Genomic DNA, 25,599 nt, shown 5'->3' on the forward strand with positions numbered 1-25,599 from the left:
CCATATCCAGCCCAACGAATTGCTCCAAGGGCCTTATGAAGCACATTATCCCTGAAGCTCTCCATCACTAGCACTTTATGGCCTGTATTGACTTTGACATGCTTACACAATCTGTCTTATTTCCTGAAAAGTGATAGCCTTGTTCTGTTTGAGTCTGTTTCTGTACAGTGCCTGACAGTTCTTTTTTATTTCAGTGCTGCATTTCCTGAATTTGAAGATAACTTTGCTGTCAAGGCCATGAAGGTGCCATGGAGGCGTCACTTCCAATGCTGAGAATTTCAGCTCCTCTGGAACTAAGCCCAGGTGGCAGGCGGGGTAGTGAGAACTCACACCCCCTTGTTTTCTGCACCCCCAGAAACTTTCAACAGACATTCCAGCTCATCTCAGATAACTGATCTCACCAAGTGCCTCCACCATCCTCTGAGAAGAAGCATCAGACATGACAGCTGCCTTTATCTCCAGATGGCAGGCCGTCTTGTAGTTCCAAAGCAGTGATCATCACCAAGCCATACCCCTGGGTGGGACATGAGTGGAGAATGGAAACAGCAGAGTGTACAGACATCTGTGGTATGCAGGCCAATGTGGGTGTCTGAAAGCACTTGGGGATGAGACAAGGGCTTGGAGGCTGAACTGAGGCTGGGCTTCAAGCAATATGGCAGCACCCAGGGCCTGGTGGAAAAGAAAGCTGCAGCAGAATGATTTCTGATCCAGCACAATGCCATTACAAATGTCCCAAGAACCAGAGACCTGGATGTTAAGCTAGCAAAGAGCTGTTTCAGCCAAAAGAAAGAATGGCCACCCTGATTTTTACAAGTGAATGAAGTGTGAAAAGACACTAACCCCTATTCAAACTCTCCATGAAACCAACTGATGTGAGTAAAGTATTTTTTTTTTTTTAGTAAAGTAGGGGTGAAAACATCCACATTATCTAAGCCAGGATGCAGCAAACATTTCATAAACTGAAAACAATTCGTCAAATATACTACATATGGGAATTGATAAAAGGCACTTTTTAAAGTCTGAATCACACACAGGGACCTTTCTGAGATTTCAGTGTACAGCTCCAAGAGGTAAGTATAGGAGACTCTGAGAAAGGTCCACCCAAGTCTCTCATTTGGTGGAGGAAGGCTGCGTCACTGGGGGATGGCCAGTAGTATCCTTAGTACTTCATTGTTACCATGAGTCAACACCTGAGATAAATTACTTTACATAGAAATGGTGGGGCAGAGGGGTGATGTTAGTTGGGGGTAGTTCAAAATAAGTTAATTTGTATTGTTTCCTTGTTTTAAAATCGCTCCCAAATTCTCATAGCTGCTATTTGAATGTGCTTTTAATTCCTAATATTTAATAGTTAATATCTGGGATTCTGACATTTCTTCAGCCTTAGTTTTTTTCCTACAATGTGAAATTCTAATGAAAAACTATTGTACAATATGTTTGAGTATCCTGACACAGATTTTTAAAGAGAGAATGAGAGGGGATGTTAAGGAAAACCTCCCCTTTTTAAAAATTATATGGATGTATTTCTGACATAGACCTGGAGATAGCATTTTGACTAGTATCCCTCTTAATATACACTCCATTGTGAGGCTAACGGGATGCACAGACCCAGCCACCATGCTGGGTTGTACTCGAATGCAGAATCCAGAACCCCTTCTGGAATATGCACACCCAACAACCATGCAAAACTAGTCACAAGTCATATAACATCAAATCAGTGTTAACCTTTTATTATGAAATAATCCTGTGAAAGATAATTAAAAGGCACAGAGAGTAATACCACCTCTATTTTTTAGTGTTTCTTGCCCTACTTTAGAGTGCTAAGTAACTTAAGAAAGCTCAACAAGCACATGCCAAACAACTTATTAACAAGAACAGAAGGACCAAAGGTACAATTGAGAGACTGTGAAGATATGCAGTACTTAGTCAAGAATTCAGCAGATGGGAAGGAATCTAGAACATACACTCAGTCTCTGGGTTCCACAGAGGAAAATGTTTCTCATGTCTTCACACAAGAATAGAAGCAAAGACTGAGATAATGTTTCCCTTCCATCATCGACAGGTCCACCAAGTCCCGAATTCAGCTGTAACTCACCTTGCACTATGAGGTGGACCCGGGAAGTTTTCGGGTGGTTGTCTGTTTGCACAGAGCAGGTGTATGGGCCCTCATCATACACATCCACGTTCTGGATCATGATGCTGTATTGGGTTGGTGTGTTGACCAGGATGATCACACGAGGGTCTATGGACCACTTGTCATTCCCAGCATAGAGGATGGTGCTGCGGTTTAGCCAGGCTACCCGGGTGACTCGGTCATCTATGGTACACCTGTGAGGGAGGAGGGTGGGGAGTGGAGATGGAGGACATTGGGGGAGGGGAGGGGAGTAAGGGAGGGAAACATTGAGGAATGGAGGTGGGGAAAGGGAGAAGAGAGTGTTGAGAGGCTGTGTCATAAATGTGGTTGCTGTATTCTGAGGAGTAAATGGAACAAAATAGCCCCATGCTAAAAGGAAACAATCAATTATTGATGAAACTTCCTAAGTATAGGGTAACAGTGGCCTGAATTATCCTGAAGAACTGATGATACAAAATCGTTTCTATTTGATTTAGGAGCATATTATGTGAAGATCTTTGTCATATATTTGCTTTCCATCTTATTTTTCCCCCCAGGCTTATATGAAAATTAGTTTATATTTCTTGAGCACATTTACCACCTTGTGGGAGACATGGCCCAGGGGCATAGAGGCAAGAAAGTGGATCAGTATTTCAAATAGGTCACAGATAATCTACAAAGCAAATACCTAACTTGTTAGTCAAAAATTGGACATATTTACCACCAGCCCTCCCTGGTACTGATAATCTCCTTTTACCCCTAAGCTACGCAAATTCTGCAAATTATAATTTATAACATGGATTGATAAAATTCACCTTAGAAAGCCATCAATTTTTAGGAAGTCCTGGCTGCCTCTGAAGATGTCAGCAGAGGTAAGAAGAAAATGATCAGAGTTCCTCTTCCCTCCTACTGCCACCCCCTACCCACCCCCAGCCCAGAAAACAAAGTGGCTGATGTCACATGGGTTATCATTATGGTAAAAAGCTAATCTCAAAAAAAAAAAAAGCTAACCTCTACTTCCTCAACCTCGCACATACTCAACAATTGGAAGCTGTGAATGTAAGTGGAATTTGTTGTTTGGTATGAATGACTTGCAGGGTATTAGGTTTAATGAAGAAATATTTATGCCTGGTGGTCAGAAGGAAAATTCGCATATGTTCCCCAGGATTTTAAATCTATTGAAAGAAAATGGAAGAGAATCCCTTGAAAATGTGGGCTTGCAAAGAAGAGTGTGTTTCAAGGGCCCCAGGTATATGCCCACCTGCCACTCACCCCTCTAGTCTAAACCTGAGTTGCGGTATCTGGGCAAATAGTGAGATCCAGTTATAGCTGTGCGATTCCCATAAGATGTCCCAGCAAACAGGTCTGAGGCCCACCTTCTGGGCACAAGGAACATCAATCCAGCACCTCCAGATGAGAAGACAAAGCAAACAAACAAAAAAAAACACTGCCTCATCTCACCAAATCTGATCCCATTTTGACTGAAAGCAGAGATCTTTCTACAAGGCTCAGGAGACAAGAACACCAAAGACACTGACAATGGAAGAGAGAGCATGAACTTTTGGACATGCTGTTTTCCCTTAGCAAAATGGCCAGCCAGACACAGCCTGAATGGCCACGGGAGCAGAACAATACTGGAGCACTAAAATGACAGCTTCTGTTGAAAGAGGAAAATGCTCTGTCTAGCAAAGTACTCTCCCTGGTTGGTAGGACACATAGAAATAATACTAGCTTCCAATCACAGAAGTCTTTGTATGTACAGGTCACCTGTCATTCAGCAGGTTCCGGCAGCTTTGAGTTAGGGGTGGGGTGATAATTAGATGCTTTCACAGGACGGCAGGAAGAAACCTTTCTCTTCTAAATTTTCTTTATTTGCTGTTTTTCAAACTACAAAAATAAAATAACCATATTTAAATGTGTGAACAAACGAGGTCCTTAATTTGGTAACACTCTTGTTACCTCTCCTTCTACATCTCACTTTTTACATACACATATTCACATAAATAAAGACTGTGTTGATTTATTTACCTGAAATAGAATTATACTCTAATATTCCTATGAAGCTTTTTTTTTTTTTTTTTGGAACTTTATCACAGGTATCCCTTAACGCCAGTAGTTATAGATCTATTTTTGTATTTTTTTTTTGAGAGACAGAAAGCAGGAGTGGGGGAGAGGGGAAGAGGGAAAGGGAGAGAGAATCTCAAGCAAGCTCCATGCTCAGGATGAAGCCAGACACAGGGCATAATCCCACAGCCCTGGGATCATGAGCTGAGCCACAATCAAGAATCAGATGCTCAGCTGACAGCTATCCAGGTGCCCCTACTTTTGTAATTGTTTCTAAGTAAGTCTAAGATCAGCAAGATGAGTTTTGGAGGCTCAACCACATTTAAAATTAGTAATAATTCAAGTATCACTGACTCTTTGCCACCTTCACAGGTGTGTCATAGTGATAAAAAAAAAATTGAATGTATGCAGTTTCCTTCATATCCTGGGACCCTAGCTTCACTCTGCAGTTTGTCCTTCTGCAGCAACTTTCCATTTCCCTAATGCAAACTGAAAAGCTCTTAATGGACCTTGCACTCTACCCTTTCAACAGCATTTCTTAGGGGAAAAAAAGAACAAAAAAGATAAACACATTCATTCACTTTCAGTTGAAAATGATTGATGAAGTTTCCTGTGCAACCTTTCTTTATAACAGCTGTGTTTTCATAAACACCAAATTTCTATTTGAATAACTTCTAACAATAAAGTTCTAATTGTTCAGTGCCAGGAACTGTCAAGCCTGGAAGTGGATGGTAAACTCAGAGTAAAGGGAGTCACATTCTAGTCCCCAGAACCACACAAACCCAAGTGACAAAGTGCAAACAAATATTCTTGCTTTTATTTTGGTCAATTATGTAACCTCTCAAAAATTTTAAGTTGATATATATATTTGACTTTTTAAATTTATTTTTGAGAGGGCACAAGTCAGGGAGGGACAGAGAGAGAGGGACAGAGGATCTAAACTGGGCTCAGCTCTGACAGCAGCAAGCACAATGTGAAGCTTGAACTCATGAACCACGAGATTATGATCTGAGCAGAAGTTGAACACTGAACCAACTGAGCCACCCAGATGCCCCTAAGTCATATAATTTTTAAAATTTAAGTTAAAAGGATGCACTTCTGGCCTGTGGAGAATATTCACAATTTTAAAATTAAAATGTTACAATATTCCTTTATATATGTATTTATATCTATATCTATATCTATATCTATATCTATATACACACACATATTTTCAATAAAATTTAAATGCAATACTGATTTGATTATCTAGTTTCAAAATCATGAAAAAGTTCCTTATTGGTCATAAAATGTGAATTGTTCCTTTTTAAAACTTGAACTTGTGTTTCCAATATATGTCTTCTGCAGGATTTTGTCTTGATGTAATCTTTCATACTTAAAAACCTTTTATTGATAAGCTACCATATTTATTTGCAAATATATAGAGAGAGATGGAAATTGAAATTTCTTATATGTTCTATAATCATAAAGCTCTGAGTAATGCTATTTTCTTTTAAAATTAGTTATTATAAGGACAATATTGATAAAACAACATAAATATATTGTTCATCTTATTAAGTAATAATTAAACATAAAAAGTAAACTTTTGCTGGATATAGAGTACTTAATGGGGTAGATGAGGTTTTTTAAAATTACTTTGAGGGGTGCATGGGTGGCTTGGTAGGTAGAGTGTCTGACTCTCGATTTCAACTCAGGTCATGGTTCCATGGTTAGTGAGTTTGAGCCCCGAATTAGGCGCCATGCTATCAGCCCAGAGTCTGCTTGGGATACTCTCTCTCCCTCTCCCTTTGCTCCTCCCTGCTCGCATGATCTCTCTCTCTCTCTCTCAAAATAAATAAACTGAAACAAAATAAATAAAAATAAAATCATACCTTGAATAAATAACCTTACTGCTAGAATAAGATAGAGCTCAGGACTGATTCAACTTCTATTTTTGTTTGAGAGAAACCTAGTTCACATAAGCGAGGGAGAATCTTGTATAGCAGTGCCACTCAATTCTTTGAACCTCTTCCAAGATATGTGCCAAAAATCACACAGAAATATAGCTTCAAAAATTATTTTAATGATCTCACAGCTGACAATTCAATTAGTTCCTCCTTCAGCTTTTTTTAAAGCAATGAATTGAAAAATACCTGACTTGCAAAGGGCTTTGTAACTCAGTATTAAATTCATTTAATTTCACAATATCTGGACAGTATATTGTTAACATTTTACCAGGCTTTATCAAATGACTATTAAAGATGTATTTCTCTTTTACTTAGAAGGACCTTGTTTAACCCAATACACCCAGAAAGGTGGGTAAAATTGAATGCTGTTTATTTTAATATGCCAAATCACATTGTTCTCTACCAGAAAATGTCTCTTTCTCTAATTACAAGATAGAGAAGATATGTGCTTTGCTATGATGTCTTTGTCCTTTCCCTTCATTACACCTATGCTTTACTTTGGTGGGATTCTCCTTCAAGAGTGATTTTTTTTTTTTTGTAATAGTTGGATGATGGTGACAAATAAAGGTAAATTATTTCCTGGACAATTTATAAAAATGGGAACAGTCAAAAGGATCACTAGAATTACAATTCAATCTCAGTGCCTTTCTTAGGCAGATTGATTTAGGAAATCTGAGATCTTGAATGTATCCTCTTAAGTGCATGGAACCAGTACAAATTACCAGGAGTCTTGCAGGGACTGACTTTGAAACAGGTCAGTCCAAATCTATTCTCCATGGGCAAAACAGACTCTCAGTGCCCTGCCACACATACCTTGGGAAGCCTTGTGCACTCCTTGGGTAGATATACCCCAGACAGATACCCACAGCCCAATTTACCTGCTGTCAAACCTGGGTTTCATTAGCAGGCATGGACAGGGGCAAATAGAGTGGAGTAACTGGATAAATCTATCTCTCCAAATGGGGCAGAGACCATTCATTGAGTCTATACAGTACTAGAACCTAAAGAATGATAAAGTCACTTGTGAGAATGATGATGTTGTTTGAGGGAAAAGAAGGAGACAACAGGGAACAGCAGGAAGAAGAGCTCAGAGAATAACTTTTTAAAAAATGCTTAAGTGTTCTTACAAACCTGGCTCCTTCCTTGATGTTTACGGCTGTGTTGAACTCTCATTTATAGGAAGCACATGGAGGAGAATTTTTTATGTTAAATAAGGGCATCCAAGAGGAAAATCAAGAAACATGAATGATAACCTTCTAATTTCTTGAAAACTCTTTTAGGTCTCTAAAATTCTTACCCTTAAGCAAATCTTATCTAGTGGCCCTTCATAAGGTAGAATTCATTACAACTCAATGGTAATGTCTCAAATTACATAGTGCTTATTGGTGCCTAGCACAGTTAAGAACTTTCCATATATTAAATAACCTGATCCTCATAACTACCCTTTGAGACATGCTTTATTATTATCATACTTTACAGATCACAAAACCGAGATGCAGAGAGGTTCAGGACTCTGAACAGCTGGTACAACCAGCGTAGAGAATTTACACCTATTCAGCCTTGTGTAGAATTTCTGCACTTAAGGGCTGTTGGCTTCTCCTTAAAAAGAAAGTGTTTGTGGCTCAAGACTCAAAGTAATAAGACCAGGAGGAGTTCATTGGTATTATCCAGTTTCCCACAAATTTATGGTATTCAGTTTTTAATTTTAGCATTTAATTTTCTCATAAAATAGCTTAGGAGAACAGGAAAGATATTTGGAAATGACTTTTGTACATTGTTAAACCACCTCTAGCTATTTGTGAAGAGTGGAAATACTCAGAAATGGCAAAGAAATGCCAAAAGCTATTGGAGGAAAGGAATTTTGCAGGCAAAGTTGTCATTTTCAATTCCACTAAACATGGGACATGCGGTTAAGATGCAGGGTCATTTTGTTTTGTTTTTAAGGAAGAAGTGCAGATAGAAGAAATCCATGCTTTCAGGCAGTGGTTCTCAAACTTCACTGTGCATCAGATTCACTCTGAGAGTTCTTTAAAACACAGATTGCTGAGCCCAACTCCCAAGTTCTTCTGATTTAGTGTGTTCAAAGTGGGGCTGAGAATATGCATTTTAAAGTTCCCAGGTGAGGCCATTGATACTGGTCTGAAGACTCTGACAACCACTGCCTTTAAGAAATCAGACAAGAGACAAGTTGGAATTCAATCAAAATAAAATCTTCCTGAAAAGTGAAATTAGGTAGCTTTAAGGTTTTTGTTTGTGTTCTTTAGGTCCGCTTTTGTTTTTATATTTTGCCTCTGAAAATACAAAAAAAAACACCGTGATTCACATAACAGATATTTAATCAATATCTAAGGTACACTAGACAATATTCCAGGAGCTGAGAATGCTGGCTGGCAAACAGGCAAAGGTCATGATCCTTGAGGCTATGTCCAGTGAGACAAAGAAAGCATATAAGTAAATAAGCATATTAGTTTTGGAGGATGACAAGTGGTGAATGCAAAGCAGGTTAAGGAATGGTGAGTGCCATGGGGACTGGGAGCATATTTGAGACAGAGGGGTTAGTAAATGCCACCTGGGGCTTGTATATTAGATGCTGAAAGTTTTACAACCTTACATCTGAATGCAGTACAGTGCATGTATAAAAATAATGTGTACTTAAAAATAAAAGTCACATCTCAATTATATACACAGATAGGTGTAGGAGCATCTAGATAACATGGATACCTAGAGCATGACTATTTAATTATTACAAGTATTTTGAACCAGTCTCACGAAGAGTGCCTCTCTTGTATGGATAACTCTGTAGATGCTAGTATTCAAAAAATTGAAAACTCGCATTTTGAGAAACTAAAGTTTATCAGAAAATGTCTTTATATTTCCACCCTTGTTATTGGGATAATACCTAAAATACATTGCATGCCTCTCTGCTTTAATAAGTAGACAGTAGTGAATAGAGTGAATAACCTCTAATACAGACTCGTCATTTTAAACTTCCACTCTCTTTGGAATGCAATGTTAATAGAGAAGATCCTGGACTTCTTCATAGAATTACAACACTGGATTTAATTATTTATACACTTATTTTCTGGGGCTGTAAATACCACACGGATAAGAATCATGTCAGTGGTCTTCATTTTTTAACACCAAACCTCCCACAGCGGATCTGGTATCTATTATAGGTGACCAGTACATATTTATAATGATGGAAAGGTGTAAGGCAATGTTTTTCAAACTGATGTCAAAATACCCTACAAAGATTATAGTGGGGTTCAGTCAGTTGAGTATCCAACTTCGGCTCAGGTCATGATCTCCCAGTTCTTGAGTTCAAGCCCCGCATCCAGCTCTGTGCTGACAGCTCAGAGCAAGAAGCCTGCTTCATGTTCTGTGTGTGTGTGTGTGTGTGTGTGTGTGTGTGTCTGCCCCTCCCCCACTCAGGCTCTGTCTCTCAAAAATTATTAAACATTAAAAAAAAGAAAGACATAAAAAAGCCCACAAAGATTATAAATAATGATATGTTGCAATGAGAGTAGATCTTGTATCTTCTCACCACAACTAAGACAGGCTAATCATGTGATGAGATGGCAGTGTTAGCTTTTGCTGGGTGGTAGTCATTTGCAATACATAAATTCATCAAATCAACATGTTGTACGCTTCAAACCTAAAAATGTTATATGTCGGTTATATCTCAGTAAAGCTCAAAAAAAAAAAAAAAAGAACCTACATAAGATGAAGTAGATGTCCTTGGAGATATTATGTGTGTGACTCTGTAAGTTATGTACACACACAAACACACACACACACACTCACAGCACCCATGGGATTTTTACTTGTGTATTTTTTTAATCTAGTGTTTTTATTTGTAAAATATTCTTTAAAAATATAATATATACATATTCTGGATGTTTTATGACTACAATTAGATTTAAATGTTCAGACTTGTGTCTATTATTACAATAGCATAAAAGAGTATGTATTCTGTTGTTTCAGAATAATGAAAAAATACAGAGGTGGACTTAAGGTTCAGCAGTACATTTCTCCCAAGGAACGCTGAATGATCCCAGGGTCCACTATAGTAATGAAGGTTCTCAAAAGTTGGAATGAAGCCATGTGGAAAGAGAACTCTGTTGTCATACGGCACAGACCAAAGCTAAAAGTGATGCTCTGGCAGCAGTCAGGACCATATTCACATTGCAACTTGGAAATTAATTTTAATAAAATATCATCTGCTCCATTAAATTAATGTTGTTAATTTTAGTGGTTACCTATGTGTATGATTTAAAACCAGATTTTAGAGTCATGTAAGTCTATAAAGGTTAAGGGATTTATACCTAGTTTTATGATTTTATGCATAAAATGTTTTTTTTTAAATAATGTTGCAACTGGGAAATCCTGAAATCTTGTTTTTGTCCACCCTTGCCCCTGCCTTCAAAAGGGCCTTCTAGAGAGTATTCAATTTAGAAATGCTGATAAAGGTGATAGAGTTGAATGTTAAAGCCCAATATGCATTTTCCTTGAATTTTCTTTTTATATTTACCTATGATATTCATTTTTTTGTTTCTGCTTTTGAATGTCTTTGTCCTTTTTCATAAATTGAGTTAATTGAATTTCAGTTAAGAACTTTACATGTATCAAAACATATTAATAATACCAGTTTGAAAAATGAGAGGAAGAAGATCTTGTTTTAGAGAATTCAAAGACCAATAATAAATGAATTTTTTAAAAGAGAGGAGAGGAGGCAAACCAAAATGAAATATTTGCAGCTCAATTCCCAAGGTATTCTAAATTGCACATAGCTGTTCTCCTGGGAAGCTTTAACTACTCAGTTATTTCCTGAGTTACAAATATAGCCAACTCTAGAGCATCAACAAGGACCCTAAATTATGTAAAGGAAATCTTTATGATTCAGATAGTTGAAAATTCAATGAAAGTAATAACTCTGCTAAAGCTAATATTTGCTAATAAGGTATTGGTGGAGAATATATATGAGAGCTTCTGTGGAAGATTTGGTGGGGGGGTGGAATAGAGCTACTTAGAGAAGGTCCAGTATGGAAATATTTCAGTCCAGCACAAGACTGACTTCAAAGGCTGACAGATACATGACACCTGCAGATTGTTTCTAATTGGAAGATGGTGCCACACTAACAGTGGCTGGATTTGGGGAGTTATATTAAATACACAGAAATACATGTGTCAGTTTGTGTGCATGTGTGTATATAAGTGGGAAGAGGTGTCCTCCAGAGAAGAGGAGAAAACATATACAAATGCATGCAGGATGGGGCTCTTGAGAAAACAGCATTTAAAACCAAACTAAGGAATGTGTGGGGTCTCCTGAAAATGGTGTCACCTGAAGCAGAAAATCAGCTGCAGGATGATGATGTGTTGTGGTTTCAGCCATGACCGATGATATATGAGTCCATCAGAACAGTGCTCATTGTGTCCTGAAGCAAGCAAAGGGAACTTCCTTCCCCACAAACACAGTGAGGGCTCTACCTGAATGCAGAGAGCAACTTCACACACCTCACCACCCAAGTGAGGCAGTCAGGCAGAAGACAGTTCAGAACAGAGCATCTGATAGGATGAAGGAAAATGAAGGGAGTGATTTCTGTGGAAAGATGGCTGTGCAAAGACGGGAAATCGCTTACAATCACAAAAGAGGGTTAAACTGCATGGCTGTGGGAGGAGAGAGGAGGAGAATTCCTATCATGGTAACAGAAGGTAAAACATAGGGTAGCTAAACATAATTGTGAAAAGAAAGGGTCAGTGGAAAGTTCTATGAGCAAAACAATGAAAGATTGAGCTGGCTTCTTCCCAGACTTCAAGTTATTCTGTAAATTCACAATGTGTTTAAAAATATATTGGTTTCCCAAGGAGACAAGAGCAAGGCCAAAATAAGAGACCAGTGTCTGCCTTCAAGATTCTTATGATCTTAGGTGAATGATAGGATACAAACAACATTAAAAAGATATTTTTCATTTTCATGGATATAATAAAAAGTGTAAATTCACCCATTCATAAATATTTATTAAGTACCTACTAAGTGTCAGACACTCTACTGGTCCCCGTCTCTGCCCTCATGGCATTTTTCAGATGGGGGGAGAAATATTCAATCAACAAATTGTATACTTGTATACTTGCTACAAATTGAACTGGGATGATTTCTGGGACAGTCATATACAGGGGACGGCATGGAAAGCCCTGCTCAGATACACAGTCTACAGATGGGCATTTTCTGAACAAGTGACAATTAACCTAAGGTTGAAAACTGAGAACACCAGGTCAATGTACTGGCTACAGAGAGCATTTTAGGTAGAGGACAGGGCAGATGTGCAGGCCTTGAGTAAAAGGTTGACTCAGGTATGGAAGGGAATGGATGCTACAGTGGCCTAAGCAAGGCAGATGGGAAAATTGGTAGATTCCAGGGGGCTGACAGGTATACATCTCTACTTTAAAAAAGTCTGTATGTTACTCTAGCTGTCATGGGGAATCCTTGAAAAGGTTTAGGTGGAGGCATGACATAATCTAAATGATGCTTTTTATAAGGAAATGCTAGTCTTTCATTGAAGAATGAACTGTAGCAGGACAAGAAGCAGAAGGACTATTGTATCCCTGTAGACTTGAGAGAAGAGTTATGTGACAACAGGGTCCACAGCCTAAGGAAAGGGTGAGGGAGCCAGAATGAATAAAGGGAGTAAGGCATGAATGGACAGTGAAGTGTTGACAATATCGGCAACCAATGCTTCCAAGAATGTTGTCAGCAAAGGTGGAAAGAGAAACGGAGCCCACAAGGGCACAAGGGTCTCCTGAGAGTTTTGTTTTGTTTTGTTTTGTTTTCATTTGATAGTTTGCTTGTTTCTTTTCAGACTAGAAATACTTGAGAACTTATTCATTCATTTTATAAATATTTGTTGAACACCTACTGGGTTCTAGGACTGTTCAAACTTTTATATGCCTACAAATTGCTTGTGCCTCTTACGAATTCACTAGGTCTGGGTGGGGCCCAATATTCTGCATTCCTAACAAGTTATGTAATTATGCTGATGTGCTGGGGACCACCCTTTGAGCAGCCCAAGTTTAGGTACTAGAGATGCAACTGTGAATAAGACAAGGACCTTCTTACATTCCAATATATAAGTATATACTGATAAGACTGATCTTACTGAATGGAGCAACTGATGATGGAAGGAAGAAAAAGGGGATAGCTCATTGATATTACTGTAAAGGTGAAAAACTATGGATCTAGAACCCATGAAAAAGAAAAGGAAATAAAGAAAGAATGGAAATAGGTATGTTTGTGGATCTGGTCATGGGAAATCAAGGAGGTTACTGAATGATGGTTTCTATTTTCTCTGAAATAAAGGGCAAAATTATCAGCCGAAGGTAAATGGGAGAGTAGGAGATAGGGGAAGGATGATGCAAGACAAAGGGGAAGAGCTGTTGCAGAAAATGAGAGCAATATTACTGGGGAATTCTACTAGGTTCCCAGGCTGTGCTGAGCTTCATTTGTAGTTCATGGCCAAGGATTTATCATGACAGTGCTCTGCCAGCTTTGAAGATATTCTCCAACACTGCTCAAATGTAGGCGTACAGAATGTAGATGATTTGAGATCATCCAGTGTTGGAGTATGCCAGATGAGCAAGAGAGAAGATGAGGATTAGAGGAACTGAAAATTTGAGTAAAAAAAGAAGATAGGAGGGGCTGGTGGATAGAGAGAACCTGGTGGGTTTGATGCACTGGAAGACTTAATAAGTTCCTTGAGTAAATGAGCTGAAATAGAAGAGACTATACATTATTAAAAGTAAGAATATTCAGTGACATTATAAACATGACCCTTGTCAATGAGGGATTAAAGTATTTAATCATCTAGGTGGATCATCTAGGTGGATCTCGACAATATTGAGAAGAATGGTGGGAGTCAAGAGCTCTTTATGAACTTCAGTGAGATATGTAAACTGAGCATTGTAGACACAGTATATTATAATGTTAAGGGGAGGGCCCTGGCATCAAACCGATAAGGGCTCTGCTACTTACTAGCAGATAACCCTGGGAACAGCCTTTAATTTAACCACTCACTACCTCATTTCCCCATCTGTGAAGTAGGATGAACATATTTACTTCACAGTATTATTCAATATTATTATGAGCCTGAATGAAGTAATGCCTGAACAAGAGTCAGAATTGTACCCTGCAAATAGTAAGCATTCTTTAAACAGAGCCTGTTCTATTACTACTGTCAAAGAGCTCTGTTGCTTCATTTGGAAAACTATAATTCTATTAGAATTCTATTATCTGGGAGTGTGTGCTAATTTAACCAAGTGATACTGAATCCATTTATTTATCATTTCCCAAGGCATTCTGAAGACTTCTCTTTCTATATTTTCAAATCCATAAAGAATGGTGTCTGGGGTGCCTGGGTGGCTCAGTTGGTTAAGTGTCCAACTCTTGGTTTTGGCTCAGGTCATGATCTCACAGTTTGTGAGTTCAAGCCCCAAGTTGGGTTCTTGCTGACAGTGCATAGCTTGTTTGGGATTCTCTCCCTCCCTCTCACTCTGCCCTTCCTCTGTGTGTTCTCTCTCCCTCTCTCTCTCAAAATAAATAGATTGAAAAAAAAAAGAATGGTGTTTGCTTTAGGGTTGTTTGAACACAGTTTCAAGACTGGTTATTCTACTGGCTAATAGATCAGAAATAACATGAGATTTACATTTTTAGTGTTACCTAGAAAATCAATCCAGTGCGTTTACATTTTACCTCTAGATTCTTTCACTTCCAATATTTTCATTTTTTTTTCTGGAAATTGCTAACTCTTCAGAAGTATTCTGCACTTGGCCAATGTAGAGTTCTACAGTAGGATTTCATTTCCCTCTAAGGTTTATTTTCTTAGCTAAAGCCACTGAGACAACTCTAACTTTGTATTTTTATCAGGCCTTGTCCACAGTGTGTTGACACAGTGGTTGATGGGCTAGTTTCTAGATTGATGACCAGTGGTTGGTAAAATGCTGTATTTCTAAAAATACATAATTGAGAGATCAATCAATACAATCGTGCACACCTGCAAGAGAATTCATTTGCCCCGCAGGCCCCTAGTAGCTCATGCGGAGGTGTCCTTGTCTTGGGCAGCTTCACTGTGTAAATGGGCCAAACGTTAGTCCAGAAGACCAGATCCCAGAGCAGACTAAGGCATGCTGCAGGACAGGAGAGTGGTGGGGTAATGGAGGCAAGATCAAAGCTGAATGGTTTGTTTCAAGTCAGAAACTTCAGGGCAATATATTGAATTCTTTTAAGAGACATCTACTGCACAGATACTGCTGGACACTAAGGAAAAGTGAAAATTATTCAAAAGGCCTCACTTCCAGCCCAAGGAAACACCACCAGCTGGTGAAGCATTGTTTTAGAGACAGTAGTAAGGATTCATCTTAGGATAGATGAAGGATAAGTACAGATTTTAGCAAAGGGCAAACTGGGCACTGGGCAAGCCATCGGTGGATGGTTATCTACTAGTCAGAAACATGGTATGGCTCTGGGATGCCTTCTGTATTTACCTTTTTCCTTGCAAATTTATATCTTAAGAAGTAGTGCTACAGCATAAGGCAAAGCCATTTCAGAAGCTAAGAACCCTTGGGTGAAGAAGAAGTGTCTTTTAAAAGACAGGAATGATAAAAGTTTCTCCTTTTCTGTCACCCAGCCCCATGTCCCTTGCCCTTTTGGTCCTTGCCAATGGTGCAGAATTCCAAGTGGAGTTGTAAAAGGCAATGAGGGTATTCGCTGTCACACCTGCCCACTTGTCAGAGACAGCTGTTACAGAGACAGCCCCGTTGTGGAACAGGGATGCCTTGAGAAGCCACTCAGAACAATTCACGTTATTTATTTGTCACCTGGCTCCAACTCCGCTGTCCCTTCCTCCAAATCCTAAACAGCTTTAAAACTCAGCCTCCCGATTTGTTCATTATAGTTGGCAAAAGAAGGGAGCAAGATGAAATTAAAATGTTTCCCAAGCACACACCATTTTAATTCCATTCAATAGATTATCCTGACATATTTACTCACGGCCATGTCTGTCTCAGTATCATCCATGGAAAAGTATAAATTAAAATTTTAAATTAAAAGCAGAGAGTCTGGGGAGCTTGATATCTTTTTGAAGAATGGAGCAAGTCAGCCACAGGCTCCCAGCATGAGTATCGTGGGAGCAAAGACTCTGGCAAGGCAGAAATTACAGCCCACGGATTTCCCTGCAAATACCTTCCCACATATAATGTAAGGGATCATGGAATCCCAAAGACAGGCAAAACCTCAAAGGTCATTCTTCTTCCTCCAGAATTGTGCATAAACAAACTCCTGCCTTCTGAGTTCAGGTGAAACTTATCAGAAACTGCTAAAGGACTTTCTTATTTATGAAACCAAAAATTATGCTGGAAATAGATGAGCTTTTATGCTATCCTACAGGATTTCAGTGTAATATACTAATTAAGAGAATAAATACTTTAATAAGAGGTATATTAATTCTATCACAGGTCTATAATTTATCAAACTCCTTGTCTTTCATGAGCATTAGTTTTCTAATTTATAAAATGGAAATAGCATTTAAAATCATAGATATGGCAAATATTAAAAAATAATTCTTTTACTATTATCACAGTTCTGAGAGCCTAGTAGTTAATAAATGTTTGCTATTACATTTCTGTAATTACTCAAAACTAAAGAATAATGATATACCAAACATTATAATAATTTTGACTTGCCCTTAGTACTCATTTTCCAATGTACACATACATCATTATAAAGTTTGGAAAATTAAGTAAGGAGTGCACTTTTTTGGATCTCAGCACATATACAATTCTGTCTCAAGTTTGGAAGTAGATATTGCATGTGTTCAAGTAATTGTGGCTTCATGGCCAACTAGGAGGCCAATAAGTTTGTTTGATTCATCTTGTGCCACCCTAAACAGACTACACATCTGAACAAAACCTTATTTGAGTTTTTAAAAATAACACCCTCATTAAATAGACAGATGGGCAAGGACAGATGGAGGAGGAGGGATGGGAAGTGATACTTTTTTCCAGTGCTTCTCCATTCTTATAAGCACTTCTGTAGAATGTCAACTCTGCCTGTTTAAAAATATATATGTCATATATTTTTAATACACCAATCATCTTTTCTGGAATAGTGGCTTATTTTGTATAGATTATGAGAATTAATTCCCCTTAAAAAATAAAATAGAAGGCAGGCAAACTCTTTCCTTGGGCCATGAGATGCCCAAGAGAGCTACTCCCTGGGGGCAGTAAAGTCACAGGGTTAATTTTTGCAAATGTTTCCAGTGTAGGCCCAGAAAGTTGCTGCTTTTAATTTATATCACCTATAGTTCTGTGCCACAGGTTGCCAGTCTGGGATAGAGAGGGTGTTCTTCATTCCTGGGACTCTCTGGATTCTCAGAGGGAACCAAAAGAATAGGAAGTCTTATCTGAAAGCACCCTGAATTTCTCTGGCCTTCCCCTATTTGACTTCTGTGTTAAGGGCAGAAACCTGTATGGATAGTACTCCAAACACGTTTGCAAACCATTAAGCCAGGCTGAGCTTATGGAATTGTGTATAGAAGAGAATGTTCTCATGGAAACTTGTTACTTAAAGAAAGGTTTGCCATGAAACCCAATTACTCCTTGTAATGTGGAAAGGCTGAGGTTCCTATTCACGAATTTTAAATAAATAAATGGATAGACAAAGAAAAAGAGAGAGGGGAAAAGAGGGAGAAAAAAAGGAAAAGGGAAGAAGGATAAAAGAAGAAACAGAAAAGAATAAATCTTTAGATTGGTTGAAAACATATATAATTAATTTACTTTATACTTTTCAGCCGATGGATGTGCCTGCTTAATTGTGTTCTATTCAGGGGAATGTTAAGAATAATTATGTACTTTCCAAGCACACATTGACTGATTCCAGTTATTTTTTGACAATTCCTTTGAAACACTTCATTTCCTGGGCATCCAACAGATCTGCCCTTAAAGCCTGACCTTACACTGTCCTTGCCATCAGTGGTCCTGGATGCCCCACACTCCTCCTGTCACACACCCCTCACCTAGCACAAGTCCTAACTAGATAGGTCACATGTCCAAGAAAGAGTTTTCTTCCACTCAAATTAACTGTGGGAAAGCAAGCAGAGTCTGGTTAAGTTAAGCCCTAGGGGATTCGAGCAGAGTGGAGAATTACTCCTGTCTCAGTTCATTATAATGAATAATAAAGAGATACTTACATGTGCTTTTTGGTAAATTATTCATCTTGTGCACTGAAGAATCAGGGCAGTAATACGTAAGGGAGACAACTGGTGCATCTGGGTTCCTATAAATACTCAATCTAACGCATTTCCAAAGACCCATCTCCTCCCCTCATTAAGAATTAGGTAGTTGGGGATGTTGGAAATAAAAGGCTTAAATCAGACACTTCCACCTCCCTCTTTGCTCTGAATGTGCAGCTCCCCATAAAGATGAGGCTGTTTATAACATATTTGTTATTTTATTGTAGCTCCAAAGTCACTTGAAGCAACCTGAGGAGCTCAGCAGGACCTCCACTTTGCTTTCTGCAGCCATCCTCAGGAGGTAATTAGGAGAGTAAGAATTGTTTCCAAACCAATAAAGCTCCTCCAGGGCCCTGCACCTACCATGTTCACCAAACCCCTGATTCTTATCTACTAAGGGTAGATCAAACCCGTCTTAAAAGAGAAAACATGTTTAGCTTGGTTCTTCACTGCTTCCTACTAGATTTAACTGTCACTGTTATTTGTTCATGCTTAGAAGGAAACAGGCTGAGGCATTTTGAAAATGCTCACCAAGAGCCTCACCATCACTCGTGTGTCAGGGTAAATGAACAAGGGGAATAAGAGAGTCTGAGGTCTTAGATTTCACTCCTTTACCCAACATAAGATTTTGCTCTTTCCATGCCTTCATCTGTTGAATTTTAGAAAATAAAAAAGTCCTGGGGCGCCTGGGTGGCTCGGTCAGTTAAGCATCCGACTTCGGCTCAGGTCATGATCTCACGGTCCGGGAGTTCGAGCCCCGCGTCGGGTTCTGTGCTGACAGCTCAGAGCCTGGAGCCTGCTTCAGATTCTGTGTCTCCCTCTCTCTCTCACCCTCCCCTGTTCATGCTCTGTCTCTCTTTGTCTCAAAAATAAATAAACATTAAAAAAAATTTTTTTTGAAAAAAAAAATCCTGTCATTTGTCTTGTTGATGTTTTCAATTATTTATACTATTATTAATAAAGTTAATGTTTTAAAGCTCATAGTTGTGTTTTGCACAAGACACCTTTATTCCTGTGTGATTGGTTCCATCCTTTCTTACACTGGGGCAATTAATGGTTTACTCATACCTTTAGCTTGCCTTTATAGGACAACACTTACAACTGAGGCTCATAAAACAAAACAAAACATAGAGATGGTTAATGATCATCATCACGATGATAACAATGGTGATGAAACAGTGGAACATATAGGGAGGAAAAGACCAAAGAGACTTGGGGTAGGTGGGACATCAAACATCTGAGAATATCTTTATAACTGGGTCTCAAGACACAGGGAAGGAACCAACCAACAGTAATTTGTAAACAGAAAGAATTGGGGCATCTGGGTGGCTAGGTCGTTTAAACGTCCGACTTCAGCTCAGGTCATGATCTTATGGTCTGTGAGTTTGAGCCCCGCGTCGGGCTCTGTGCTGACAGCTCAGAGCCTGAGGCCTGTTTCAGATTCTGTGTCTCCCTCTCTCTCTCTACCCCTCCCCTGTTCACACTCTGTCTCTCTCTGTCTCAAAAATAAATAAAAAAAACGTTAAAAAAAATTTAAAAAGAAAGAATCAAGAACCTGAGCAAGAGTTCAAGATTACATTGATGACCAAGAGACCATATAAAGCTACTCAACTAAATCCAGGTTTATTAGCTCCATTCTTGCTACAGTGGGGACCAGGGGAAATTAATGGGAGTCCTGTTTTTAAAAGGGGGAGGGCACCCTCAGAGGGAAGCCACATTCTGCTTAACCACTAGATATTGGGAGCTATGATGTAGACAGGAAGAAACACTTGCCAGGAACCATTTATTCTTTCTTTATTTTTTTAAAGTTTATTTATTTTTGAGAGAGACAGAGAGAGAGAGAGAGAGAGAGAGAGAGAGAGACAGCACACACAAGCGAGTAGGGGAGGGACAGAGAGGGAGAGAAAGAATCCCAAGATTTTAGCTGGACCCGTCGATGTGGGGCCCAAACTCACAAACCACGAGACATGACCTGAGCTGAAATCAAGAGCCAGACACTACCAATAGAACCACCCAGGCAGCCCTTGTCATTACCCATTTAGAACTCCGTGGGGAGAATTTTTCCATCCATACTTTCCTACCTTGTGATGACTTGTCAAAACAGCGATCTTATATTTTCTCAGAAGCAGAGTTAGGGCCAAAAATTAAACAGTAACTACACAGTAGGAATCTAAAAGGTAAATACTCTCTGTAATTCTGTAAAGCTTAACCCTATTCCTCCCTTCCTCCCTCCCTTTGTTCCTTTGATTTTGTTCCTTCCTTACCCTCTTCTCTCTCCCTTCTTCTCTCTCTCTCCCTCTCTTTCCCCTCCTCCCTCTCTTCATCTTTCTCTCCTTCTATCTTCCTCCCTCCCTCTCAACTATTAGCAATTTATCCTAAGGCATTCCTTTATCAGTGCTACTTACTTCTACACTTTTCCAATTGACCAGTATTATGAAAATCTATATTGTAAGCATACAGACGGTATATCGGTAAAGAGACTTTTTCAAAGTGTTTAGATAAAGCAGACAAGCTCTGACAAAGCTAGATAATAAACCAGGCCAGGAGGTTTTCCCTTGAAGGAATCTAATTAACAACAAAGGCAAACGTACATTATCATTCTCCTCAAGGCATCCCATTCACCTCTGAAGAAATTTTACTGTTGTAAATCCAAAAGAGAAACCTTCGTGTCAGAGCAAAGAGGGAGAGCAGAAGAAGAGATAGGAGAGAAGCTTGTAATTTTGCTGTGGGTGGAAGGGCCACCTAGGGAACGGAAATTCAAAAGCATCTAAAACATTTAAATTTGCAGGAAGCTAAGCCAGACCCAACAGATGGCCTGGAGGAAACCTGGCATCATCATTCAAGGCTGAACTTTTTTGGCAAGGGGATAGCCCCAGTGAATAATCAGAGTTATTTTGTTTTGTATTTTTTAAATGGAAAATAGGCCAGTTTAAGTTGCTGATCTCATGATAAAGATGAAAATTTGCCCCCAAACCATGGTTATACTCCAGGAGGACCAAAGTGGGGTGGCCTTTGTCTTATAAAATTAAATTAATTTCAAAAACGCTTTGTCTTATAAAATTAAATTAATTTCAAAAAATAACTTTGAGGGGTAATAGTGGCTGCTTTTTATTAAAGTTTATTATATTCTTAAGATCATAATACTTCTGAGTAAAATTTGTCACTTTATATGGATGGCTCTGGAAGCTTATGAAAAGGAGTTTATTAACTAAACAAAGATCTCATTCCAATGTAGACTAGCTGAGTTTTGAAAGACCTTGCACTGAGTTGCAATCTACCTCTCTAATGCCTACCCACTGGTTCTAGCTCTGTCCCTTCTAACGCAAATACATCCAGTGCTTCTTCCCTATGGTAATCCTTCATGAAGATGAAAGAAATTATGTTATCCATTCTAAGTTATTTAATTTTGAGGTTAAACTTTTTCTATTTAGATTTTAAAATAAGGTACTACTCATATGTCAGTTCCTGTGTGTGTGGCTAAAACAATACTCTCCAAGAAGCAAGACCAGACATGAAAGATGAGTCACATTAGGAAGCAACTAGAAAATATATTTAGTGATTTAATTTGTGACACTTAGAGTTATGACAGCACATACATGCACTTTATGCCAATGCTCTATACACACATACACTGCATGTTATAGTAATGCATAACATTAATAGCACTCTCACCCTCCAATGTGATGTTTAGTTGTGTAGTTAAGTTTATTTTGGATTAACAGATGCTTAAGCACTTGTCTTCAACATTGTATGGAAGGTAGTATCCAGGAAAATTATGCAAGAAAATGATACCAAAATCATCCAGATTGGAAAGAAAGAATTAAAGCTATCTTTATGCAGATGACATGATCTTCTATATAGACAATTCTAAGGAATGTACTAAAAACTATTAAAATAAATAAACAAGTTCAGCCACATTTCAAAATACAACATCAATATAGAAAAATTAATTGTATTTATATGTACCAGGAATAAAATATTTGAATATAAAATTATAAAATAATTCTATTTACATTAGTTCCAAAAAATATATATTTTTAAAATCTTATTTATTTGTTTTGAGAAAGAGAGACAGAGAGAAAGTGAGCAGGAGAAGGGCAGAGAGAGAGGGAGACAGAGAAAATTCCAAGCAGAGTGCACTGCCAGAGCAGAGCCTGACACAGGGCTTGAACTCACAAACCACAAGATCATGACCTGCACTGAAATCAAGAGCCAGATGTTCAACTGACTGAGACACCCAGGCGCCACACAAAACAAATATTTTAACTAAATTTAACATCAAAAGTGTAAAACTTGTACCCCAAACACTAAAATGTTGATGAAATAAATTAAAGATGTAAATACATAAAAAATCTAATGTTCATGGATCAGAAGATTTAATATCGTTAAAATGGCAATGTTTCCCAAATTGACCTACAAATTCAATTAAATCCCTTTCAAAATTCCAGCTGTCTCCTTTGCAAAAATTGATGAGCTGATCCTTAAATTCATATGGAAATTCAAGGGACCCAAAACAGACAATCTTGGGGAAAAAAAGAAAAAATAGTTGGAGGAATCACACTTCAAGATTTCAAAACCACTACAAAACTATAATAACCATGACAGAGACTTCTCCAGGAACAAAAGAATTGGTGAGTGCCATTTTCCTTCCTACCCCCCCCCCCCATCTAGACACCTGCAGGCACCAGTGCAGTGCTAACACTTGCTACCTAACTTGCTAACAATGTGCCATGTCCCCACATTCTTCTGGACAGGACCCCTCTAGTCAGACCTTTGCTCCAGTTCCCCTTCCACAGCACACCTGCAGATGCCTTGCTAACACCATGCACCCTACCCCCACAGTCTTCTGTGGACCTGTCCCTTCCAGTACACCCTGGGTCTGAGCCCATCCATTGGAGTGCCACAAGCCTCATAGTGTGCAAGCAGTGGTGACAGGGACCAGCACCATTCCAGTGTGACTACTGCTCCAATGAGAAGGGAAGGTAACCACACACATGGGTACAACTGCAGCCTCAGCAGTGGACTGGGAGCAGACATCTGGTCTGACTACAGGCCTCACCTACCAATGAAAGCTTCTCAAGGGACAGCACAGGCAAAATGCCCTGCAAATCTCTGGCAAATGCCTGGTCTGATTCAACTCAAGCTCAAAGCAGCCCCAGACTGGCCCATTAACGACACAGAGACCAAATTCTTCTCACAATAAGTAAAAAGAGCCATCACAGAAGACTGGACTGAAGGCAAAAGCAGTTCAGCCACAACAGGATAAGACACACAACACACATAGGAGACACCTGAACTGCCAGGTTCTAGTGAATAGTGGACACTGCACTGCAGGGCACTACAGGACCTTTTTTTTCAGAGGGCCACTAGACAAGAGCAGGAGACACAGACATAGCTCATTCTCCTAACACATGGGAACAGACACCAAAATTTAAACAAAATTAGGAGACAGAGACATATGTCCTTAATGAAAGAAGAGGACAAAATCACAGCAAGAGAGCTAAATGAAACAGAGGTAAGTAATATGCCTGATAGAGAATGTAATGACCATAAAGATAATCATATAACTTGAAAAAATAGTGGACAACCTCAGTGAAACCCTTAACAAAGAGGTAGAAAACATAAAAAGAACCAATCAGAGATGAAGAACTCAATCGCTGAAAATAAAAATACACCTGATGGAATAAATAGCAAACTAGAAAAAAGAAAAAAATGGATCAGTGAGCTGGAGGACAGAGTAATGAATACTGAGAAGGCTGAAGAGGAGAGAGAAAAAATAATAATAAAAATGAAAATGGACTTAAGGGACACACAACACCATCAAGTGTAATAATATTTGCATTATAGGGGTCCCAGAAGGAGAAGAGAAGGGGCACAAAAAATTTACCTGAATATATAATAGTTGAAAACTTCCCTAACTAGAGGAAGGAAACAGAAATCCAGATCTAGGAGGCACAGAGAGTCCCAGCAAAATCAACCGAGGAGGTCCACACCAAGACACATAGTAATTAAAATGGAAAAACTAGCAGTAAATAGAGAACTTTAAAAGCAGAAGAAAAGAAAGAAAGAAAGAAAGAAAGAAAGAAAGAAAAAGAAAATATATACAAGGGAAACCCCATTACTATTAGCTCATTTTTCAGCAGAAACATTGCAGGCCAGAGGGGAGAGACATGATATATTCAAAGTGCTGAAAGGAAAAACCCTGAAGTCAAGAATGCTCTACCCAGCAAGGCTGTCATTCATAATAGAAGGAGAGATAGTTTTCCAGACAAACAAAAGTTAAAAGTATTCATGGCCACTAACACCACACTATAAGAATTATTAAAGGGGACTCTTTGAATGTAAAGGAAAGAGCACAATTAGGAGTAAGAAAACTAGGAAGGACAAAAGCAGTAAAAATAAGTATATATATATATATATATATATATGTATATATATATATATATATATATATATTAGTCAAGGGAATTAGTCAAGGGATTCACAAAATAAAAGAATATGGAATATGACAACATAAACCTAAAACATGGGGGAAGAAAGGAATAAAAATGGGCTCAAATTTAAGCAACAATCACCTGAATATAGATAGTTATCTGCATAAGCTGTTATATAGAAACATAATGACACTCACAGATCAAAAACTGGTAAGAGATATGAAAAAAATACAGAAAAAAGAAATCCAAATATAGCAGTAATGAAAGCTAGCAAATTGCGAGAGAAGAGAGCAAGAGAAGAAAGGGGGGCGCCTGGGTGGCACAGCCGGTTAAGCATCTGACTTTGGCTCAGGTCATGATCTCATGGTTCTTGAGTTTGAGCCCCACCTCAAGGTATGTGCTGACAGCATGGAACCTGGAGCCTGCTTTGAATTCTGTGTCTCGCTTTCTTTCTGCCTTCCCCACTCACACTCTCTCTCTTTCTCTCTCTCTCTCTCTCAAAAATAAATAAACATTTAAAAAATGAAAAAAAAAATAAAGAGAAGAAAGAAACAGATAATTACAAAACAAAAACAAAACAAGTAAAAAAAATGAGAGTAAGTACATACCTATTACTTTGAGTAGAAATGTACTAAACACTCCACTCAAAGGACGCAAGTGACAAATGGATTAAAAAAAGGATGTCTATATCCTGCCTACAAGAGACTCATTTCAGACCTAGAGGCACATGCAGATTCAAAGTGAAGGAGTGGAAAAGTATTTAT

At 38.6% G+C, this 25,599-nt stretch overlaps 1 protein-coding gene across 3 annotated transcripts in view; it reads right to left on the bottom strand.

Moving 5' to 3' along the window:
- Positions 1 to 25,599, bottom strand: part of OPCML (opioid binding protein/cell adhesion molecule like) — a 499,655-nt gene that overhangs the window by 209,299 nt on the left and 264,757 nt on the right. For all 3 annotated transcript variants that reach the window (XM_042958909.1, XM_007082668.3, XM_042958908.1), the window contains exon 2: positions 2,096 to 2,328. In XM_042958909.1, coding sequence (XP_042814843.1) covers positions 2,096 to 2,328 — 233 coding nt within the window. The remainder of the gene's footprint in view (positions 1 to 2,095; positions 2,329 to 25,599) is intronic.

This window comes from Panthera tigris, chromosome D1, assembly GCF_018350195.1.
Source record: "Panthera tigris isolate Pti1 chromosome D1, P.tigris_Pti1_mat1.1, whole genome shotgun sequence".
Classification (NCBI taxonomy): domain Eukaryota; kingdom Metazoa; phylum Chordata; class Mammalia; order Carnivora; family Felidae; genus Panthera; species Panthera tigris.